At 40.0% G+C, this 17,471-nt stretch overlaps 1 protein-coding gene across 1 annotated transcript; it reads right to left on the bottom strand.

Moving 5' to 3' along the window:
• Positions 1-1,569: 1,569 nt before the first annotated feature.
• Positions 1,570-15,577, bottom strand: LOC146712748 (uncharacterized). The gene is made up of 3 exons (XM_085443993.1): positions 15,165-15,577; positions 12,003-12,182; positions 1,570-3,213 (listed from the first exon to the last, which is right to left on the bottom strand). Exons 1-3 carry the CDS (start codon positions 15,334-15,336, stop codon positions 2,144-2,146), a joined length of 1,422 nt encoding a protein of 473 aa, XP_085300119.1. The 5' UTR covers positions 15,337-15,577; the 3' UTR covers positions 1,570-2,143.
• Between the last annotated feature and the right edge of the window lie 1,894 nt (positions 15,578-17,471).

The raw sequence follows: 17,471 nt of genomic DNA, 5'->3' as shown, positions 1-17,471 counted from the left end.
AATAATACCCTCACGGGAATATCGATATCTCTCTATGAGCACACTGTCGCGCTGAGGTAAAGGATCCTGTCTGTCCCGCAATATACGCTGAATTCTGAGGACTCTCCTTATCAATCTTGCACCTTCCGCAATGGGTTGGTCGCGTATACGGACAGGACATGGCTGCGACAGGCTTCCCAAATCCACCTTCACTTTTATAGCCGTGGTCTCTCATCTTGATTACACGAAGTAATTTACAATTACTACTCTGAAATATGAATTACATCTGTAATAATCACATACATGTAATAGAATGTTAATAGTACATTTCCCTTTTTTAGGAAATGACCTGTATGTATCTGTGTGACATCAATAAAAGGATCAAGTGCTGCATTATCTTTAGTTACATTGATAATATTTATTTATGGTGAAACAGTGGAAAAATATCGCTGTTGCTTTCGTATAAATGAAGCGGACATACCTGCGTGGCCGCGATCTAATCCTGTTTACATAAAGTAAACCTGCTCCCGAGCAGGTTTACGCTTACGGCTCTGTTGCTATGACAGCAAGTCCCGGATGAGCTTCGGGGAACCGACTGATCCAGGATCACGAGAAATTGTCAACAATCTAATCCGGCTAACCTACTTAGCGAGGTACGAAGAACGGGCCCCAGGTCATCGTAGTCAAAGAGATGTCAACCAAAACACCAGGAAAAGAATTGTGGACCTCTATAAGTGTGGCTCAATTTTGAATACAATTTGGTGCCATTTATAATTAAGAAATACAGATAGTTTCTCTCTTTACTCTTAAAGTTAACAAATATGTTTTTTATATTTATCAATCTAAAAAAATAAACATTTAGTCTAATTTGATGTTAAAATTAAAAAAGTGTTTGTTTTTTGATCTGAAGAGTAAATATCTGGTTTCAACTGTATATTTGATGATTGTCAGCAAAAAGAGGGAGAGAGAGGGAGATGGAGAGAGAGGGAGATGGAGAATGAGGATAGAACAGAGATGAACAAGAGGAGGTGAGACACACATGTTAGTCAAACGACAAAAGAGTGACTGTGTCCAGTCTGTTCCAAATTTGTTAGAGGGCTATCAGCCATATCATCCTGAAATGCTTGACTGCAAATCTGAAGAAGACTTCCTACAGATCCTCAGTGCTGATGAGGTGAGGAAACGGTCTTCCTGTGACATGCACGTTGCAAATTATCTATGACATTCCCATTCTATGTAACTTGGTCTTAAGTTTGGAGATGGTACTTTGTCTCACTCCAAATAATGCTGAATCTTGGTTATGTGGAATACCAAGTTGAAACAGCCCTATAGCATGGACCCTATCTAAATCTTTTAAATATGGCATGCTTAGAGCAGATACCCACGGACTGCTGTATCAGGGTCATGCTAATCACGAGCCAATCAGCCACCTGATTTTCAGCACCTGGTTTACTGGAAGCTCACATCAAGAAACAATAGCAGAACAAGTGGTTTGCCATGGATGCAATCTACATACTCAACTCTGCTGCTCAACCAATGAATAAAAATTTCATTATAAATGTGGCTCCATTTAAAGGGAAAGAAACAGGCTTTGCAGTAGTATAGGATTTATTATCAAAAAGCATTGTTACAACACACAAATAAAGCAACACTAATTGAATCACTTTTGTGCTGCATGTTCTCTAAATGTTAAAAAAAATAAAACAACAACATCTGTTTGTACATCTCTTTAAAAAACAACAAAACAAAGAAAAACTCTGAAATGAGACAGAACTGTCTTTTATGCTGCTTACATATGTTAGCGATTGCCCTTCAAAAATAATTTGATTTAATGAATTAAATATTTATTTAAAATTTAACACACGTTGATAAACAAAAGAACTAAATAATGATCTGGAAGAAAAGGAGCACACTGAACTTTAACCATCATTAAATGTAACATCAGGGTTTCTCTGATACAATTAGAAGAATAATGTAATGAACTGAATTAAGAATGCTGAGAGTTTTTACTGCTCTGGACAGAAAATACTGATTTGAATATCGGTCATCTTTTCACTCAGGTGTTGCAGTGATTTGACTCCTGGTCAGTGCGAGCTCTACCACCTACACACTGCTATGACTCTGTCCCACATTTTCTAAACATAACACTTTTAAGCAATATCAATTATCGTATCTCATTAACAAAATCCTTTTCCACAGATTCTACAGCCTTCATTCCCTTGTGTGAATTTGTGTGAGCTTTCAATCCTGATTGATGAGGGAATCTTTTCCCACAAGTGCTGCAACTATATGGCTTCTCACCTGTGTGACACCTCATGTGACGCTTCATGTTAATCCATTGACTAAATTCTTTCCCACAGGTGCTACAAGGGTAAGGTTTCTCACCTGTGTGAAGTTTGACATGTGTTTTCAGGTTGCTTGTACTCTTAAAAGTTTTTCCGCATGTCATACAAGGATATGGTTTCTCACTTGTATGAACCCTTCTGTGAGCATTCATTTTTGAGTTGGAAGCGAACACTTTCCCACAGGTGCTACAGGAATATGGCTTCTCACCTGTGTGAACTCTAAAATGTGTAGTCAGAAGGGATCTAAGGAGAAACGTTTTACCACAGATGCTACAAGAATATGGTTTCTCACCTGTGTGAACCCTTGTGTGAACAACCAATTTTGACTTGTAATTGAATACTTTCCCACAGGTGCTACACAAATAAGGCTTCTCACCTGTGTGAACTCTAACATGTGCAATCAGGCGTGATTTAAACTGAAAAGCTTTTCCACATATGTCACATTGTTCAGTCTTTTTTCTTGTCCCACTTTGACCCTGACTCTCTGACACAGCAGCCATTTTTACTCTCTTACTGTCACTTTTCTTTCTGCAAAGTCTCCTCTTCTTCAACTCTGCATTTTCAAGTAACCCCAAGTCCACATGGTGACTTTCTTCCTGATCTTGGCTCTCAGCAGAGCTGTGAGAGATTTGTTCACTGTTTGGTTCTGCTTCACTGTGGTCACTTTCCTCATAAGCAGGAGTCACCATGAAGATATCAGGCTCCAGCTTCACTCCCAGCTGCTCTCCCTTCTGACTGCTGCAGAGATCCTCCTGTTCCTCATTAATCTGTGGAGAGTCTGGGTCCTCCTGGTCTACACTGGAGCTCCTCACCTCGCTATAGATTGGCTGGTTTGCGAGTGGCTCCTCCTCCTCCGCCGCCTCCTCACAGACATGTAGTTGTTGGACGTCTAAAAAAAAGAAATGGAAATTTTTTTTTTCTCTAAAACAACAATCACCAGAGAAAATATATTTTGATCTGAACCATAAACAGGTCTCTACATAGTGAGAATTTGGCCCACTGAACTTTGCAGAACTGTTGTAATTCATTAATTAGAGGGTTTTCGAAAAACCGTCTTTTTACGGTCACGCCACAGCGAAATCTTCATTTTGTTTTTCTTAAGGTGAACTTGCTGGTATGTTTTGGATTATTATTCTGCTGCAGAATCCTAGTGCCCTTCAGTCTCTAATAAATGGTCGGATATAGGGCCGGGCCATATTATACCGTTCACGGTAATACCGGTACAATGTTAAGCAACGATAAGAAAACGCGATACAATATGGGTGAAACGCACATGCGCAGTGCCTTTGTTTTCATATGCACATGGCCGAAAAAGCATGGAGGCAACAGAGAATGAGAAGAGAAAAAGCGGATTGTTGAGTGAAATGGATGAACCAGAATTAGTTTGTAAAAATGGTGCCACTTCAGTGATGTGGAACTGGTTTGGTGTCCATCAGATACACAACAAAGCACTTTTTTCCCCCTGTAGAACATGCAAGCAGGCCGTCGTTATTGCCGTATAAGGCACCCGTAAATCTGGGTCTTAAACTCCGTCCACTTCAAGTCCCAAAGTCAAACGAACACTGCAGCATCCCTGAGAGTTAAAAACTGTCTAAATTCTTTCATCTTTAATAAAATCATCAGCATTGCTGCTTTACCAGGTGTAACTATGAAGTTTAACATCCAGGCATCCATGAAAACAGAATTTATTACACTTAACGGAGTTAGAAGCTAGCAGGAAGTTAGCGGAAGTTAGCTCGCTAGTTACCCAAGCATGATATACCGTGTTCTGACTGAGAGATTTCTGAAAAAATTCAAACGTACAGCTCTGCTATCACTTCCAACATAAATGAAGACAGGAAACTAAACAGCAGTGACGTTTGTAAGGTTACTGAAGTTGGGCTAGCTGGTATATAATGATGTGCTAAGTGATCGCTAGCGACACAGCTATGTTAGCATAACAAAACAATGAAGCTGGAGGATGAACGCTAACACTTTTCCACTCAACAAAAGTTAATGTGAAGGTTCCTGATGGTTAGAGACAAATACAATCACATGGCAGGATGCTGTAAACGGACCAAACTTCAGTCAGGAGAACAACTGAGATAATCCATCCACAATACGAGGTTAGTCATTAATATACTGCAGCAACATGGGAATAGAGCAGCTGTGATAGAATACAGCATTAATGAATCAATGGTATAGAAGTGGAGGAAGTAAGAAGAATGAGTTGAATAAAGTTTTATTTATCCGACTGCTTTATTTCGCTTAATGTGCCTTATAACCCCATGCACCTTATGGTCCAAAAAATACATATTTGACTTTTTTTATTTGGTACACTGCAGTTTAATGTAGCAAAACACCTCTTTTTAACTTCAGTGGATATTATACATGGTTATGCTCAGGATATGTCAGCCCATTTCTACTGGAAATGCCTTTTGGTTAAACTTTCAGCACTAGTAAAGTTGTGAAGTTGTATTTTGTGTCGCAGAAATTATATCGTCAGTTATATCGTTATCGCAAATTTTCAAATATATATTCTGATAAATATTTTTGGCCATATCGCCCTGCTCTAGTCGGATATTCTCCTTCAGGATGTTTTTGTAGACAGCAGAATTCATGATTCAATTTACCACAACAAGCCTTGCAGGTGTGAGGCAGCAAAAGCAAAAGCCCCAGACCACCAACACTGCCCTCGCCATATTTTACTGTGAAAATGATGTTCCTGTTCAGAATTGTTGTTACTTTTACACCAAATGTAAAGAGACACATGCCTCCAAAAAGTTTCCCTTTTGCCTCGTCAGTCCACGGAATATTTTCCCAATGTCTTGGAGATCATGGAGACTTTCCTTTGGCAAAACTGAGACAAGATTTTATGTTACTACATAGCAGTGGTTTTCACCTCGTAACTCTGCCATGGATGCCATTTTTGCCCAGTCTCTTATAGTGGAGTCATGAACTTTGACCTTAATTGAGGCAAGTGAGGCCTGGAGTTCTTTGGATGTTCTAGAGTATTTTGTGACCTCCTGGATGTGACCTCGGGAGTAATTTTGGTCATTCGGTCACTCCTGGGAAGGTTCACCATTGTTCCAAGTTTTCTCCATTTGTGCATCATTTGGCTCTCACTGTGTTTCAGTGGAGTCCCAAAGCCTTAGATGTGGCTTTGTAACCCTTTCAAGACTGATAGATGTCAATGACTTTGTTCTCATGTTTTTCTTTATATTGTGGAATGATGTGTTGGTTTTTGGGATCTCTTAGCCGGCTTCACTTTGTCAGAAAGGTTCTATTAAAGTGATTTCCTGACTCAGCCTGCAAAAAGGTGTGATTAATCAGTTAATTCGTTATTTAACAAGGGGGCAATTCCTTTTTCACACAGCACCAGGCAGGCTTGGATAACTTTTCTCCCTTGATAAATGAACTCATCGTTTACGAACTGCATTTTGCATTTACTCAGGTTATCTTTGTCTAATATTTAAATATGTTTGATGATCTGAAACATTTAAGTGCGACAAAATGTGCGACGAAAAGTCAATAATCTTTTGACTTTAGACTTGAAAAAATGTTCTACGACTTGCAACTTTGTTAAGTCTAATTGTTGAATGTTGTAATCGTAGTTCTTAAATTTGTAAAGTCTTAGTTCAAACTATAGGATCAAGACATTCCTTTGTCCCCCTCCCCAGCCTCTCGAGGTTCTGGGAGGAGGCTGTAGTGTTTTATCACAGACACATCCCTTGTAAAGACTCTGTTTGATGTTGCTTCCTGCTTTTATGATCCTTTTGGTGAGCAGGAGATCACACAAACGCACTCGCATCACTCACACACTCACACACAGTGCCTTGTCTTTGTAACCAAGGGGGGTTTTACATCAATACTAGAGACGGCATGATGCCACTTTTTTATGTCCGATGCCAATATCATAAATTTGGATATCTAACAATACCGATAGTTTATTTCACAATCAAACTGTTTGTTTTTTTTATACCTTGCTACATTTTGTATAAGTTATACTCAAGTTTAAAAAATAAACACTAAAGCTAATCTGTTATACATATATGCAAAAAATACCCTGCACCCAAAATATTTCATAGTTCAGCAATACTAATCAAGCTAATAAACTTAAAGGGAACCCCGACTATTGTGACAAGTTACTCTAAATATGTTACAAATTATCTCCAATAATTAAAAACATACTTGAGAATAACTACAATTTTTTTGTTATTCATTAAATCTTTGTTGTTTAAAACTATTTTGGAGCCGTGGGAGTGGCCATGTTTTTTTAGCACACAATGCATTCTGGGATGATGACGTGTATTGGTTGTCGGCGGTGTAGGTGCTTTCGTTCAGCTAACCTGTTTTGTTAAGTGTAGCACCGGTATTAATTAACTTGCCTATTAGTGACCTTGTTACGGCTTGGTAGACCAGCACTTCCGGTCTTTAAGACTACGTTCACACTGCAGGCGAAACCGCATCAAATCCGATTTTTTTGACCCTATGCGACCCATATCCGATCATGCTATGACAGTGTGAACGGCGCAAATCCGATATTTTCAAATCCGATCTGGGTCACTTTCGTATGTGGTACTGAATCCGATACATATCCAATGTTTTAGAAAGCGACTGCTGTTTGAACAGTCAAGTCGCATTAAATCCGCCTTTTACGTCACCGACACAAGACTGAAGCCAATTATCAGCGCCAGAGAAGCGCCCGAGAAGACATCGCGAACGCTTCCTGGCCATCCAGTGTAGATGTCAGTGAAACTGTTGGGAAGACAACGTAAACATTTTATTTGTACTGTATAATCTGCAGATTCTGACAGAAATCTACAGCTATCCTTTGAAGCACCGCTCCTCTCTTAAACGACAATAAGGATCATTATTAGGTTATCTACATTATTATGTAAATAACAAAATAACTTAAAGCAAAAATTGGGAAACGTGAAGTCCGAAGTCTTTATATTAAGGGCCATCAGTCAAACAATACTGTTTGCTCTGGGTCTAAACAGAGCGCGTTGTGTGTGACATCTTCTTTTGCGCATGCGGGCCGCTTTGAGCGTTCACACTAGAGAGCGTTTGCTGTCGCATTTTATATGTAGTGTGAACAAGCAGACAAAAAAATCGGATTTGATCAAAAAATCGGAATTGAGCATTAAGACCTGCAGTGTGAACGTAGCCTAAGTCTGACGTTATTAGCCATTTCTGAGTGGAAACTCCGCTGCAAAAATCAAATGATCACTGCAGCATTACTGAGAGTTGAAAAACTGTCTAAATTTGTTCATCTGTAATAAAATGATCAGTGTGACTGCTCTGCCAGGTTTAACAATTAAGTTTAACATCCAGGCATCCATGAAAACAGAATTTATGACATTTAACTGAGTTAGAAGGTAGCAGGGAGCTAGCTCACAAACTTCCATCTAAATATAATATACCATGTTCTGACTGAGAGATTTATGAAACAAATTAAAACGTACAGTTCTGCTATCACTTCCAACATAAATGATGACAGGAAAGTAAACAGCAGCGACATTTGTAGGGTTACTGAAGATTGGCTAGCTGGTATATAATGATGTGATACGTGATCGCTAGCGCGACAAGCTATGTTAGCATAACATGGTAAATGGCCTGTATTTGTATAGCGCTTTACTAGTCCCTAAGGACCCCAAAGCGCTTTACACATCCAGTCATCGACCCATCCACACACATTCACATACTGGTGATGGCAAGCTACATTGTAGCCACAGCCACCCTGGGGTGCACTGGAGGGTGAACACTAACAAATGGACTTTTTTTTCCCCATTCGATAAAAATTAATTTGAGGGTTCCCAATGGTTATAGGGACAAGTGCAATTGCATGACAGGATGCTATAAACAGACCAAACGTCAGTCAGGAGAACAGCAGAGATAATCCATCCACAATATGAGGTTAGTCATCAATATACTGCTGCATGGGTTTGGCTGCATCGTAAGTGTTTAAAAACACTTTAAAATGATTAGCGGTGATAAAAACCGAGAAGCCGACAGTGATCACTGACTGTTTTTAGGGGCTTGTTGAGATTAAACAGAACAAGATACAAAGCATTAAAACATGCTAAAAACACAACAGTCTTATTAAATGCAGAATACTTTGGGCCCGGAAGCACGATTCATCACGTTATTACTTAAAGACCGAATACACGGAGGCTATCAAGGGCTGCCCAAAGAACATCTGGATTAACATACGGCTTCAAAAAGTTTAGGTGCTTTACAACAAATGCTCAGTCGCCGTTGCCATTGAAAAGCAGTAGCCGCATACACACCAGTAGTTTTCCCTCACTCTCTCGTCCTCGTGTGATGGATTGTTTTCATCTTCATCAAAACTAAGTGCTGGTTAACTATTTTCTTCCTCTCTCTCGGTTGCTCTGGTCCAAACTGGAAAGGTTGAACAGAAGCCATTTCCAATGCGCCGCTAACTGTGAACTCGATGTGGTGCAACCGTATGACGTCACTACCCAGAGTGCATTGAGAAAAAAAATAACAATGGTGGGCTATTGGTAGAGCTGGGCGATAGAACGATAACGATATGTATCGCGATATAACTTTTTCTCGATAGAAAAATTACACTATTGCGATAGACCTCGCCGCTCTTGTCCTCTTAAAAAAAAGAAAAAAAAAAAAGAACAGCCAATCCAAATTAAGTAGCGCAGAGCCGAACCAATCACAGCCTCAGCGTCACGTCACGTGACTTGTTACGTACAGCACAAGTGCCAAGCCGCACATGTGTATTTGTTTGGGAAGCAGCCAGCCACCGTACCGCCCGGGTAATGGAGGAAATGAGTGTGCCGACTAGAGAAACATCAACCGAGCGTGACCGAAGGTTACCGAAGAGAAAACAGATGATGGTTCCAACGCCGGAGAGATTGTCGAACGGAAGAGCCATAGAAGTTCCGTAGTGTGAAGGTATTTCGGCTATTTCAAGTCTGACAAAAAACAGAGTAGCGTGCACTGTAAATTGTGCCGAAAGCAAGTCTGGAAATACAATAAACTGGTGCATGCTCAGGCTACGTCCACACGTACCCGGGTATTTTTGAAATTCACTGAAAACAAAGATTTTTAAAAACTCCGGCCAGGGTGGATATTTTTGAAAACTCAGTTTTTGCATTTACGTGTGGACAGAAAAACGGAGAAAACGCATTTTTTGACGTCACACTGTGCGCCACGTTATTGTGTCGGTGAAATGAATTTCTACAATACTGTTACTGTTAATTCTACTCTCTGCAGTGTTTAAATGCTTACATATACACACAGTTACTGTCCCTCCACACATACGACTCTGTTCTGCTTCTATGCCCCAGCTTTGTTTACTTTTTCCCACGAGGCTTCTAGACTTCTGATTGGCCAACATTTCTGCACGGTTAGGAATCTAGCGCCACCTGCTGCTTTGGCATGTTCATAGCAGCGTTTTCCTTCATTTCTGCCTTTATGTGTGGACGGGATTATTTTTTAAAACGAAAACGGAAAATCTCCGTTTTCAAAAATACCCGTGTACGTGTGGACGTAGCCTCAGTCTCTGACTGGAAGCGCTAATTCGTCATTCGGCTTTTGTCAGACTAAAGTAACTGTTAAAACTGTTTGAAAAGCTCAGCTATACAACAAGGAGAGATTGAGAATTTCCTTTTAGTTCTCAGTTTATTTGATATTGACAAAAGTTAGTCAGTTTTGTCTGTTCTTCTGTAAAACAAACTAAGATTTATTTTTAGAATTAATATTTTGTTTCTAAGTGGAATTGACAATTTAGTCTGTTTCGTTTGTTCTATTTTGAAACTTAAACGCTTTAGCGGCTGCCTTTTGTGTAGTTTGCAATATTTGCCTTTATTTATCTGAAAAAGTCTCATGTTCCTTAAGTACATCTACCCTGTTGAACTTATTATGGGAAATAAATATTTAAATAAAAACAAGCTGCTGATTATTTCACATTTTACTTGTGAGCAACGGCACATTTAAATCTTACAAATATAGTTATTTGGCTGATATCGTGATAGATATCGTTATCGGCTGAAACAAAAAAAACATATCGTGATATGAAAAAAATCTTATATCGCCCAGCTCTATCTATTGGTAAATCGGTTTGATATAAAACGTGCTTAAAAAGAAATCATATGTGGTATTAAAAAACGGCAAATGTGTTATTGAAAGCACAGTACATATTTTAGTGCAATCACGTCTTAAAAGATCTCTAAAACCCTTTTAAACCTACACCATCCTTTCTATTCTGGTATTTTAAAGAGTACTTAGCGGAAATATTAAACGACCTAAGTAATGTCTGTGAAGGTTCTCAGTCATCCAGGTCATCGTAGTCAAAGGAGCTTGCAAAGAAAAGCGTCTGGACTTCTTTTAAGTTGCTTGAAGACGTTTCACCTCTCATCCGAGAAGCTTCTTCAGTTCTAAGGTCAAATGGTGGGGAGTCCCAGATTTAAACCCAGTGGGAGTAACCCCCCACAGAGGGACAAAAGGACCCCCTGATGATCCTTTAATCGCCTGAGCCAAGGTGGGAAACTGGGCGTGGGACCCAATCAGCCAGAGTTTCGGGTGAGGTCAGATGGCCCAGGATGTGAGTGGGCGTTAAGGCGTCTGGGGAGGGAACTCAAAACTGGATTATAGATGGCAGAGAGCTGGTGTCGTAAACCCCCGCCTCTGTTCAAAGATGGTCGCTCACAGTGGACATAGATGGCTTCTTTCACTCCTCTTTCAAACCATCTGTCCTCTCTGTCCAAAATGTGAACATTGGCATCCTCGAAAGAGTGTCCTTTATCCTTAAGATGCAGATGGACTGCTGAGTCTTGCCCTGTGGAGGTGGCTCTTCTGTGTAAACCCTAAGTAATAGGGTTGCCAACTCCCAGCCCCCCCCCCAAAGAAAAAGGGGAACCACCCTCCTCCTCATGATGCTTAAACGACGTAATCGACTTTAATTTAATGCATGTGTAAAGCAAAAGGGAGTTTTCAGCTATGATCATCATTCATTGTGCACAAATGACTAACAGAGTTTTGGCCAGTTTGGTCTTTTGCAAATGCAGAATAATTAACTGAAATAACTTAAAGTGCACATTTCTGTTCATTGTTCAGTTTATATATTTTTGTTTTTCAATCTTTATAACTTGCACATTGACACATAAAAAAATGTACTGCAATGAATCTTTGTTTTGTACTTCACGAATGTCTACACTGTTTGTCTGCTTTTGAAAATTTTCATTGAATGTTTATTCTGTGAATTTATAGTTTAAAGAAGGACTGTTATTGCAGCCAAGTTTAATTGAGCTGTATAACGGAGGTGATATTTTATCATTACTCTGTGTATACTTTGTAAGTTCAGTTACACTTGTTTCATCGTGTGTCAAGATAAATACAGATTTTTAAAAGAACATATGGTCTGTTATTTACATTTAACATATATTTGCAACACTGTTTAAAAAAAGACTAAATAGGTCTTGAAATTCAAAGTTTCAGAGTTGAGGATAAAGATTTGAGACTTGCAAAATAATGACTTGTTCCCATCTCTGTTCCAAAGAAATATCATATCCTTCAATGATTTTGAAGGACAATGAACATCTCAATCAACTCTGTTACTGAAGCATCTTAATTGGTTTTAACAGAAACGTGATGCATTCTTGCTGCTTATTAAAGTTCTGACCTTTATTTCTTCCTGTGAATCATCCCAGTTTTACAAACCTATTCTGTGCAGCTTTATATCGGGTTTCCAGGTGGTCGCCAGCAGTTTGAGCCACTCATCATCAGTTCTGACACCGTCCGCCTCCAGCTTCACTGCCAGCTGCTCTCCATCCGGACTGCTGCAGGGTTCCTCCTCCTGTCTCTCTTTCATCTGTGGAGGCTCTGGATCCTCCTGGAATTCTGAAGAGAGAAACAGAGGTGAAATTCTGAAACCACCAAGGTTAGTTTACCACCAAGCCTCAGTTATTTTGTTTTTTTGATGCATGCAGGCAGCAAGCCGAGGAGATACCACAACACCCTCCCTATCTTGTTGTGACGCCTGATAAGCGGTAAATGGGCTGATTCTTATATAGCGCTACTCTCCAGGATCACTCAAAGAGCTGTATAAAATGTGCAAGATTTAAAGATTTTTGCCTTCTAGCTAACATTCACACACATTCATACTCTGATGGATGCATCGAAGATCAACTTGGTGTTAGTATCTTGCCCAAGAATATTTGGCAGACTGGGGGAGGCAAAAACCAACCTTCAGATCAGTAGATTTAAGTCATAGATCATCAAATTCAAATAATAATAAATAAATGCTGAACTATGAAATATTTTAGGTGCAGGCTATTTTTTGCATACAGAATAGCTTTAGTGTTTTGGTTTTTAAAACTTGACTATGAACTTATAGAAAATGCAGCAAGATATTTATAAAAAAGCTTTGAGTATAAAATACACTATATCAGATTCATATCAGTATCTGACATAAAAACGTGGTATCGTGCCATCTCTACTAAACAGTTTCCAACCACAGGAAATTTTAGTGTCTTTTTTTTTTATGTTTGAGATGCAATTTTTATATACACTGTAGGAAAATATATTATAATGCAAATTTGCACAAATTTTGCATCAAAATAAACTATTTCCAACAATGTAATTTAAATTCTAATCATCCCAGAAACTATACAGAAAGACATAAACTCAAACATGAACTTTAAGAACATCAGCAGATCTTTGTAAATGCCCTATAGGAAAAAAATAAATTTTCTGTGAAAGTCTAAGGAGCTTGCAAAGAAAAGCGTCTGGACTTCTTTAGGTTGCTTGAAGACATTTCACCTCTCATCTGAGAAGCTTCTTCAGTTCTAGTGTTAAATGGTGGAGAGTCCCAGATTTCCGAGAGGAACAAAGGACCCCCTGATGATCCTCCACCTAATCACATGAGTCAAGGCATGAAACTGGGTGTGGGTCACAATCAGCCAGAGTTTCGGGTGAGCTCATTGTGAAACCTGGCCCCACCTTATCATGCGAATTCCTGAGGTCAGATGGCCCAGGATGTGAGTGGGCGTTAAGGCATCTGGGAAGGGATCTCAAAACTGGACTATAGATGGCAGACAGCTGGTGTTGTAAACCACCGCCTCTGTTCAAAGATGGTCGCTCACAGTGGACGTAAATGTTCATGTAGAAATTCATGCCCTCTCAATTAGCTCAAGATTTAAAAAAAAAGGCTAAGTTTGGACACATCTTCTTGTTTAGTCTAAGGAGCTCGGAAAGAAAAGCGTCTGGACTTCTTTAAGTTGTTTGAAGAGGTTTCACCTCTCATCCGAGAAGCTTCTTCAGTTCTAGTGTCAAATAGTGGGGAGTCTCAGATTTAAACAAACAGGGACAAAGGACCCCCTGGTGATCCTCTACCTAATCACATGAGTCAAGGTGTGAAAATGTGTGTGTGGGTCACAATCAGCCATGGGCTGTATCCCAATTCAGGGTCTGCAGCCTTAAAGTACGCAGCCTCAACGATCCTCAAGGGCAGCGTACTCAAAGACCGCTAAGGCCAGAAGTGCGAGGCTTGTAAAATGGGACGGTCTAGCCTCCGTTGCGCTGCCCAGGTTGCCTAGCAACCATGATACTAACAGCTGGAAACGTTTCATATAGCTTTGTTTAACAGAAATGAAGGAGAAAATCTTTTGTTCATTTGTTTTTGTTTCTACATGAGCTTTGATCATTCTCTGTAAGATTAAGCTCAGCTATTGAACGGCGTATATTTTAAAGTACAGGCTTTAAAACCAAGTTAGTACAAATGTCACTAATGTCACATAACTTTGCCGACATGTGGCCAACAGTAATGTTTAATGTTCTTCGTTATTAAACATTTGCACATAAATAAGTGACATAATATTCAGTATTTACTTAAAGTTTACTCTTCTTTTTTTTTGGCAAAATTATCCACACCCACCGCCGCGCTATGCATTGTGGGATATGTTGGGCCACGAAGTCTACACCGCCACGTCCTTAAAATTCAGGGAAATGAAGGACGCATTTCAAGCAGCCTTTGAATTGGGACAGCCTTCGTCGCGTCGCTGTGACGTAATCGCCCTTAAAATGCGGCCTTTAAGGCTGCAGACCCTGAATACAGCCAAGGTTTTGTGTGTGTTCATTGTCAAACCTGGCCCCACCGTATCATATGATTTCCTGAGATCAGATGGCCTAGGATGTGAGTGGGCGTTAAGGCATCTGGGAAGGGATCTCAAAACAGGATTATAGATGGCAGAGAGTTGGTGTCGTAAACCCCCGCCTCTGTTCAAAGATGGTCGCTCACAGTGGACATAGATGCTTCTTTCACTCCTCTTTCAAACCATCTGTCCTCTCTGTCCAAAATGTAAACATTGGCATCCTTGAAAGGGTGACCTTTATCCTTTAGATGCAGATGGACTGCTGAGTCTTGTCCTGTGGAGGTGGCTCTTCTTCTTCACGGGACTAGACTCTATGTTTTGCTTTTTATACTATACTTACTATGTTTACCAAAATATGAGGAAATCAGGGGCAGCTCAAGACTTAAAAACCTGAACTACATGCTGGCCTTAAACTCGCTGCTTTATCAGCATCAAGGCGTTTATTTCTTTTCAGGGTTTTACTCCTGCTAAACAATAATCTCACAGATGAACTCAAACTGCACTGATTGTTTCAGTACGACTGTGAAAGACAGCCAAACACACCTGACTGCAGTCTTTAGCTGATGCCCAGTGTCTGATATTTTACACAAATTAGAGTCCGAAATAAAATTAATCACCAAGGTAACAGCTTTCTGCTCCCAGCTAACATCAGAGAAATCCCGGAGACGCTGACGAGCTTTCATGTCTTCATCAACAGAGAGGAACCTGAGCTCAGCACACGTGTCCGTACCTGAGCCGTGTGAGTGTGTGTCGGGTCTCCGGCTGATATCCAGCAGTCTGCGCTGACGCTGGATCTCCTCCTCATACTGGACGATGGTTTTCTGAACCTCGCAGAAGATTTGTTGGCAAACAGCAGTCAGCCTCTCCTGTATGAACTCTCTCAGAGACTCAGCTGAACACATGGCTGCTTCAGCTGCTGCGGGTCGATAGAAGCGACAGCGACGCTGTGTTATTGGTGTTTGATCGACAGGAACAGGAGCGATACTTTACTGTGTCTCTGAGCTCAGCCCGCTTAATCAAACCGGGACCAATGTCTGCGCAAGCGCAGCTCCTATCCCTGCTCTGCTGTGGTTTGCCGTGCGCGGTCACGTGACTCCCTGCAAACCGCCCCAGATCTTACGGAGTCCTGAGAGGGACAAAAGAGAAAAACGGATTCTCAAACTGATACACACACGCTACCGTGACAATGACACGCTGTCACATCTTATAATTCTCCTCTAATGCCTGTGTTATTTGTGATGTTACTGAAACCATCGTCTTAAAAAAGGTGATTGTCACAAGAAGTTTATAACATTGTGGAAAATGTTGTTATTGCGATATTGTTGTGTACAGCTGGGTATTAAAAGTTTAACCAGACTTCAATAATAGTACTGTAAGTGCTAAAAACCTGTATGTTGGGCATTTTTGTGACATTGACTTTCAGGGGTTTTAATAGTGAGCTTCATAGGAAACTGCTCCCTGAGGCTACACCTGCATACTCCTGCCGGCTGTCCCTTACACTATAAAATAAATTAATCTCACTTTGTTATTTAAACAAACCCACTTGTACCTGCAATGAATCAACCTGTGTTTGAAAAAGGAGGTAAAGACTTTCTTCTAAAAATAAAGTAGAAGGTCTAACACGCTCAATCAGAGAACTACATTTCAATATGTTCTTATTGTTGACACCATCAGACTCTTCTTAGCTGTAAAAACGTCTTTACATGAAGTCTAATACAGTATGGATGGTCAAATATGAGGCTGCTGTGATGGGGCACAGTTTGCAACACAGCAGCCCAGCCTCATCACAGCAGAAATCCAGATGCCTTATAGGCACAGCTTTAATATGACAGGATAGAAACTGCTAACAAACCATCTGTAATTCTGAACAAATGAAAATGCTGTGAGGTTCAATTGTGGGGCCTTTTCCAGTTTTAAACCACTCAGGCCAAGGACACCTAGTTAGTAGACAGAGTGCACACTAGAAACTGTCTCTTCTTCTGACAGTAATTATTGAAGTTAACTCAGAAAGATCAATCAGAGAGAAAGAGACTAAATGAATATCATTAAAAGTAGCTGTACGTAACTGCTCCTGACCCTGAATCCTCCTTTAGTTACGCTGCAATAGGCGTCATGGGAATCCCCCAGCAGGCTGCTATAGATGATTTTCTCAGTATTTTTTAGGGTCTTTGCCTTATGAGCACGTCCTTCATTTCTTCTGTTGGGTTCCAACTTAATGTTTGAATTATTTAATTTCTTTAAACTCTTATATAATTTCTCTATATTTTGTATAAGAGGGGCCAGACTTGGACCTAGTTTTTCTTTTTTAAGTGTCCTGCAGGCTTGATGAAGGTGTTTCAAAGACATTCTTTGGATGTTGCTTTTTAAGTCCTGTCCTCGTACCTTATAGGGAAGTGTATTCCTACTTAAATTCCTACAATTTAGTTTTTCTTGTTTCTGCTGAAAACTTCAATTTGCTTCAAGGAGGAGAGTTCATGCTCTCTCAATTAGCTCAAGATTAGAAAAAGGCAAATGTTCTGATGTTGGAGTTTCATGAATGCAGCTCTGGGAGCAATCTAAATAAACTAAACAGTCATCTTCTCTCAGCTCATTCCACCAGGTAGAAACTACTTCTGCATATTTTTAGGTTGCACTATGTTGTACACTCCACATGATGTCACATTAACAACAGTTTTAGTAACAACACTCTGGACTGCATACTTAAAAAAAATGTGATTTTAATGATTTCAGTTCTTTCCTGTAAATTTTACTGGTTTATTCCCTATACACTTATTTGCTGGACATGTACCAGTTGATGGATTTGGAGTGTCCCTTTCACAGCGCAATATTTTTGAACCAGGGTGTTAAAATAAATCTCAAAGGTACCACTATGACTGTTAATTTATTTGGAGAGGAGAAAGCCTAAGAATTACCCACAGTTTTAAGCAGAGTACCAGAGAATCCTGCTTGTTGTGTTCATGTTCAGAAACACAAGTAAGTAATAATCATATATTGCAAGCATCACTTTCTGTCTGGCTTGTTTGGTTTGCATAACCTG

Source organism: Copadichromis virginalis, linkage group LG3 (genome assembly GCF_057382275.1).
Source record: "Copadichromis virginalis isolate Kocher_CV1m ecotype Utaka linkage group LG3, C_Virginalis_male_GT1.1, whole genome shotgun sequence".
Lineage (NCBI taxonomy): Eukaryota > Metazoa > Chordata > Actinopteri > Cichliformes > Cichlidae > Copadichromis > Copadichromis virginalis.
This window is presented reverse-complemented; position numbering and strand designations above follow the sequence as displayed.

Bases quoted from the DNA above. Each gene is read 5' to 3' on its own strand.
- LOC146712748 (XM_085443993.1), bottom strand. From the start codon at position 15,336: ATGTGTTCAGCTGAGTCTCTGAGAGAGTTCATACAGGAGAGGCTGACT. The intron at 12,183-15,164 runs GTACGGACACGT...TTCTCTCTTCAG, and splicing joins CACACACTCACACGGCTCAG to AATTCCAGGAGGATCCAGAG. The intron at 3,214-12,002 runs GTTTGTAAAACT...TCTTTTTTTTAG, and splicing joins TATAAAGCTGCACAGAATAG to ACGTCCAACAACTACATGTC.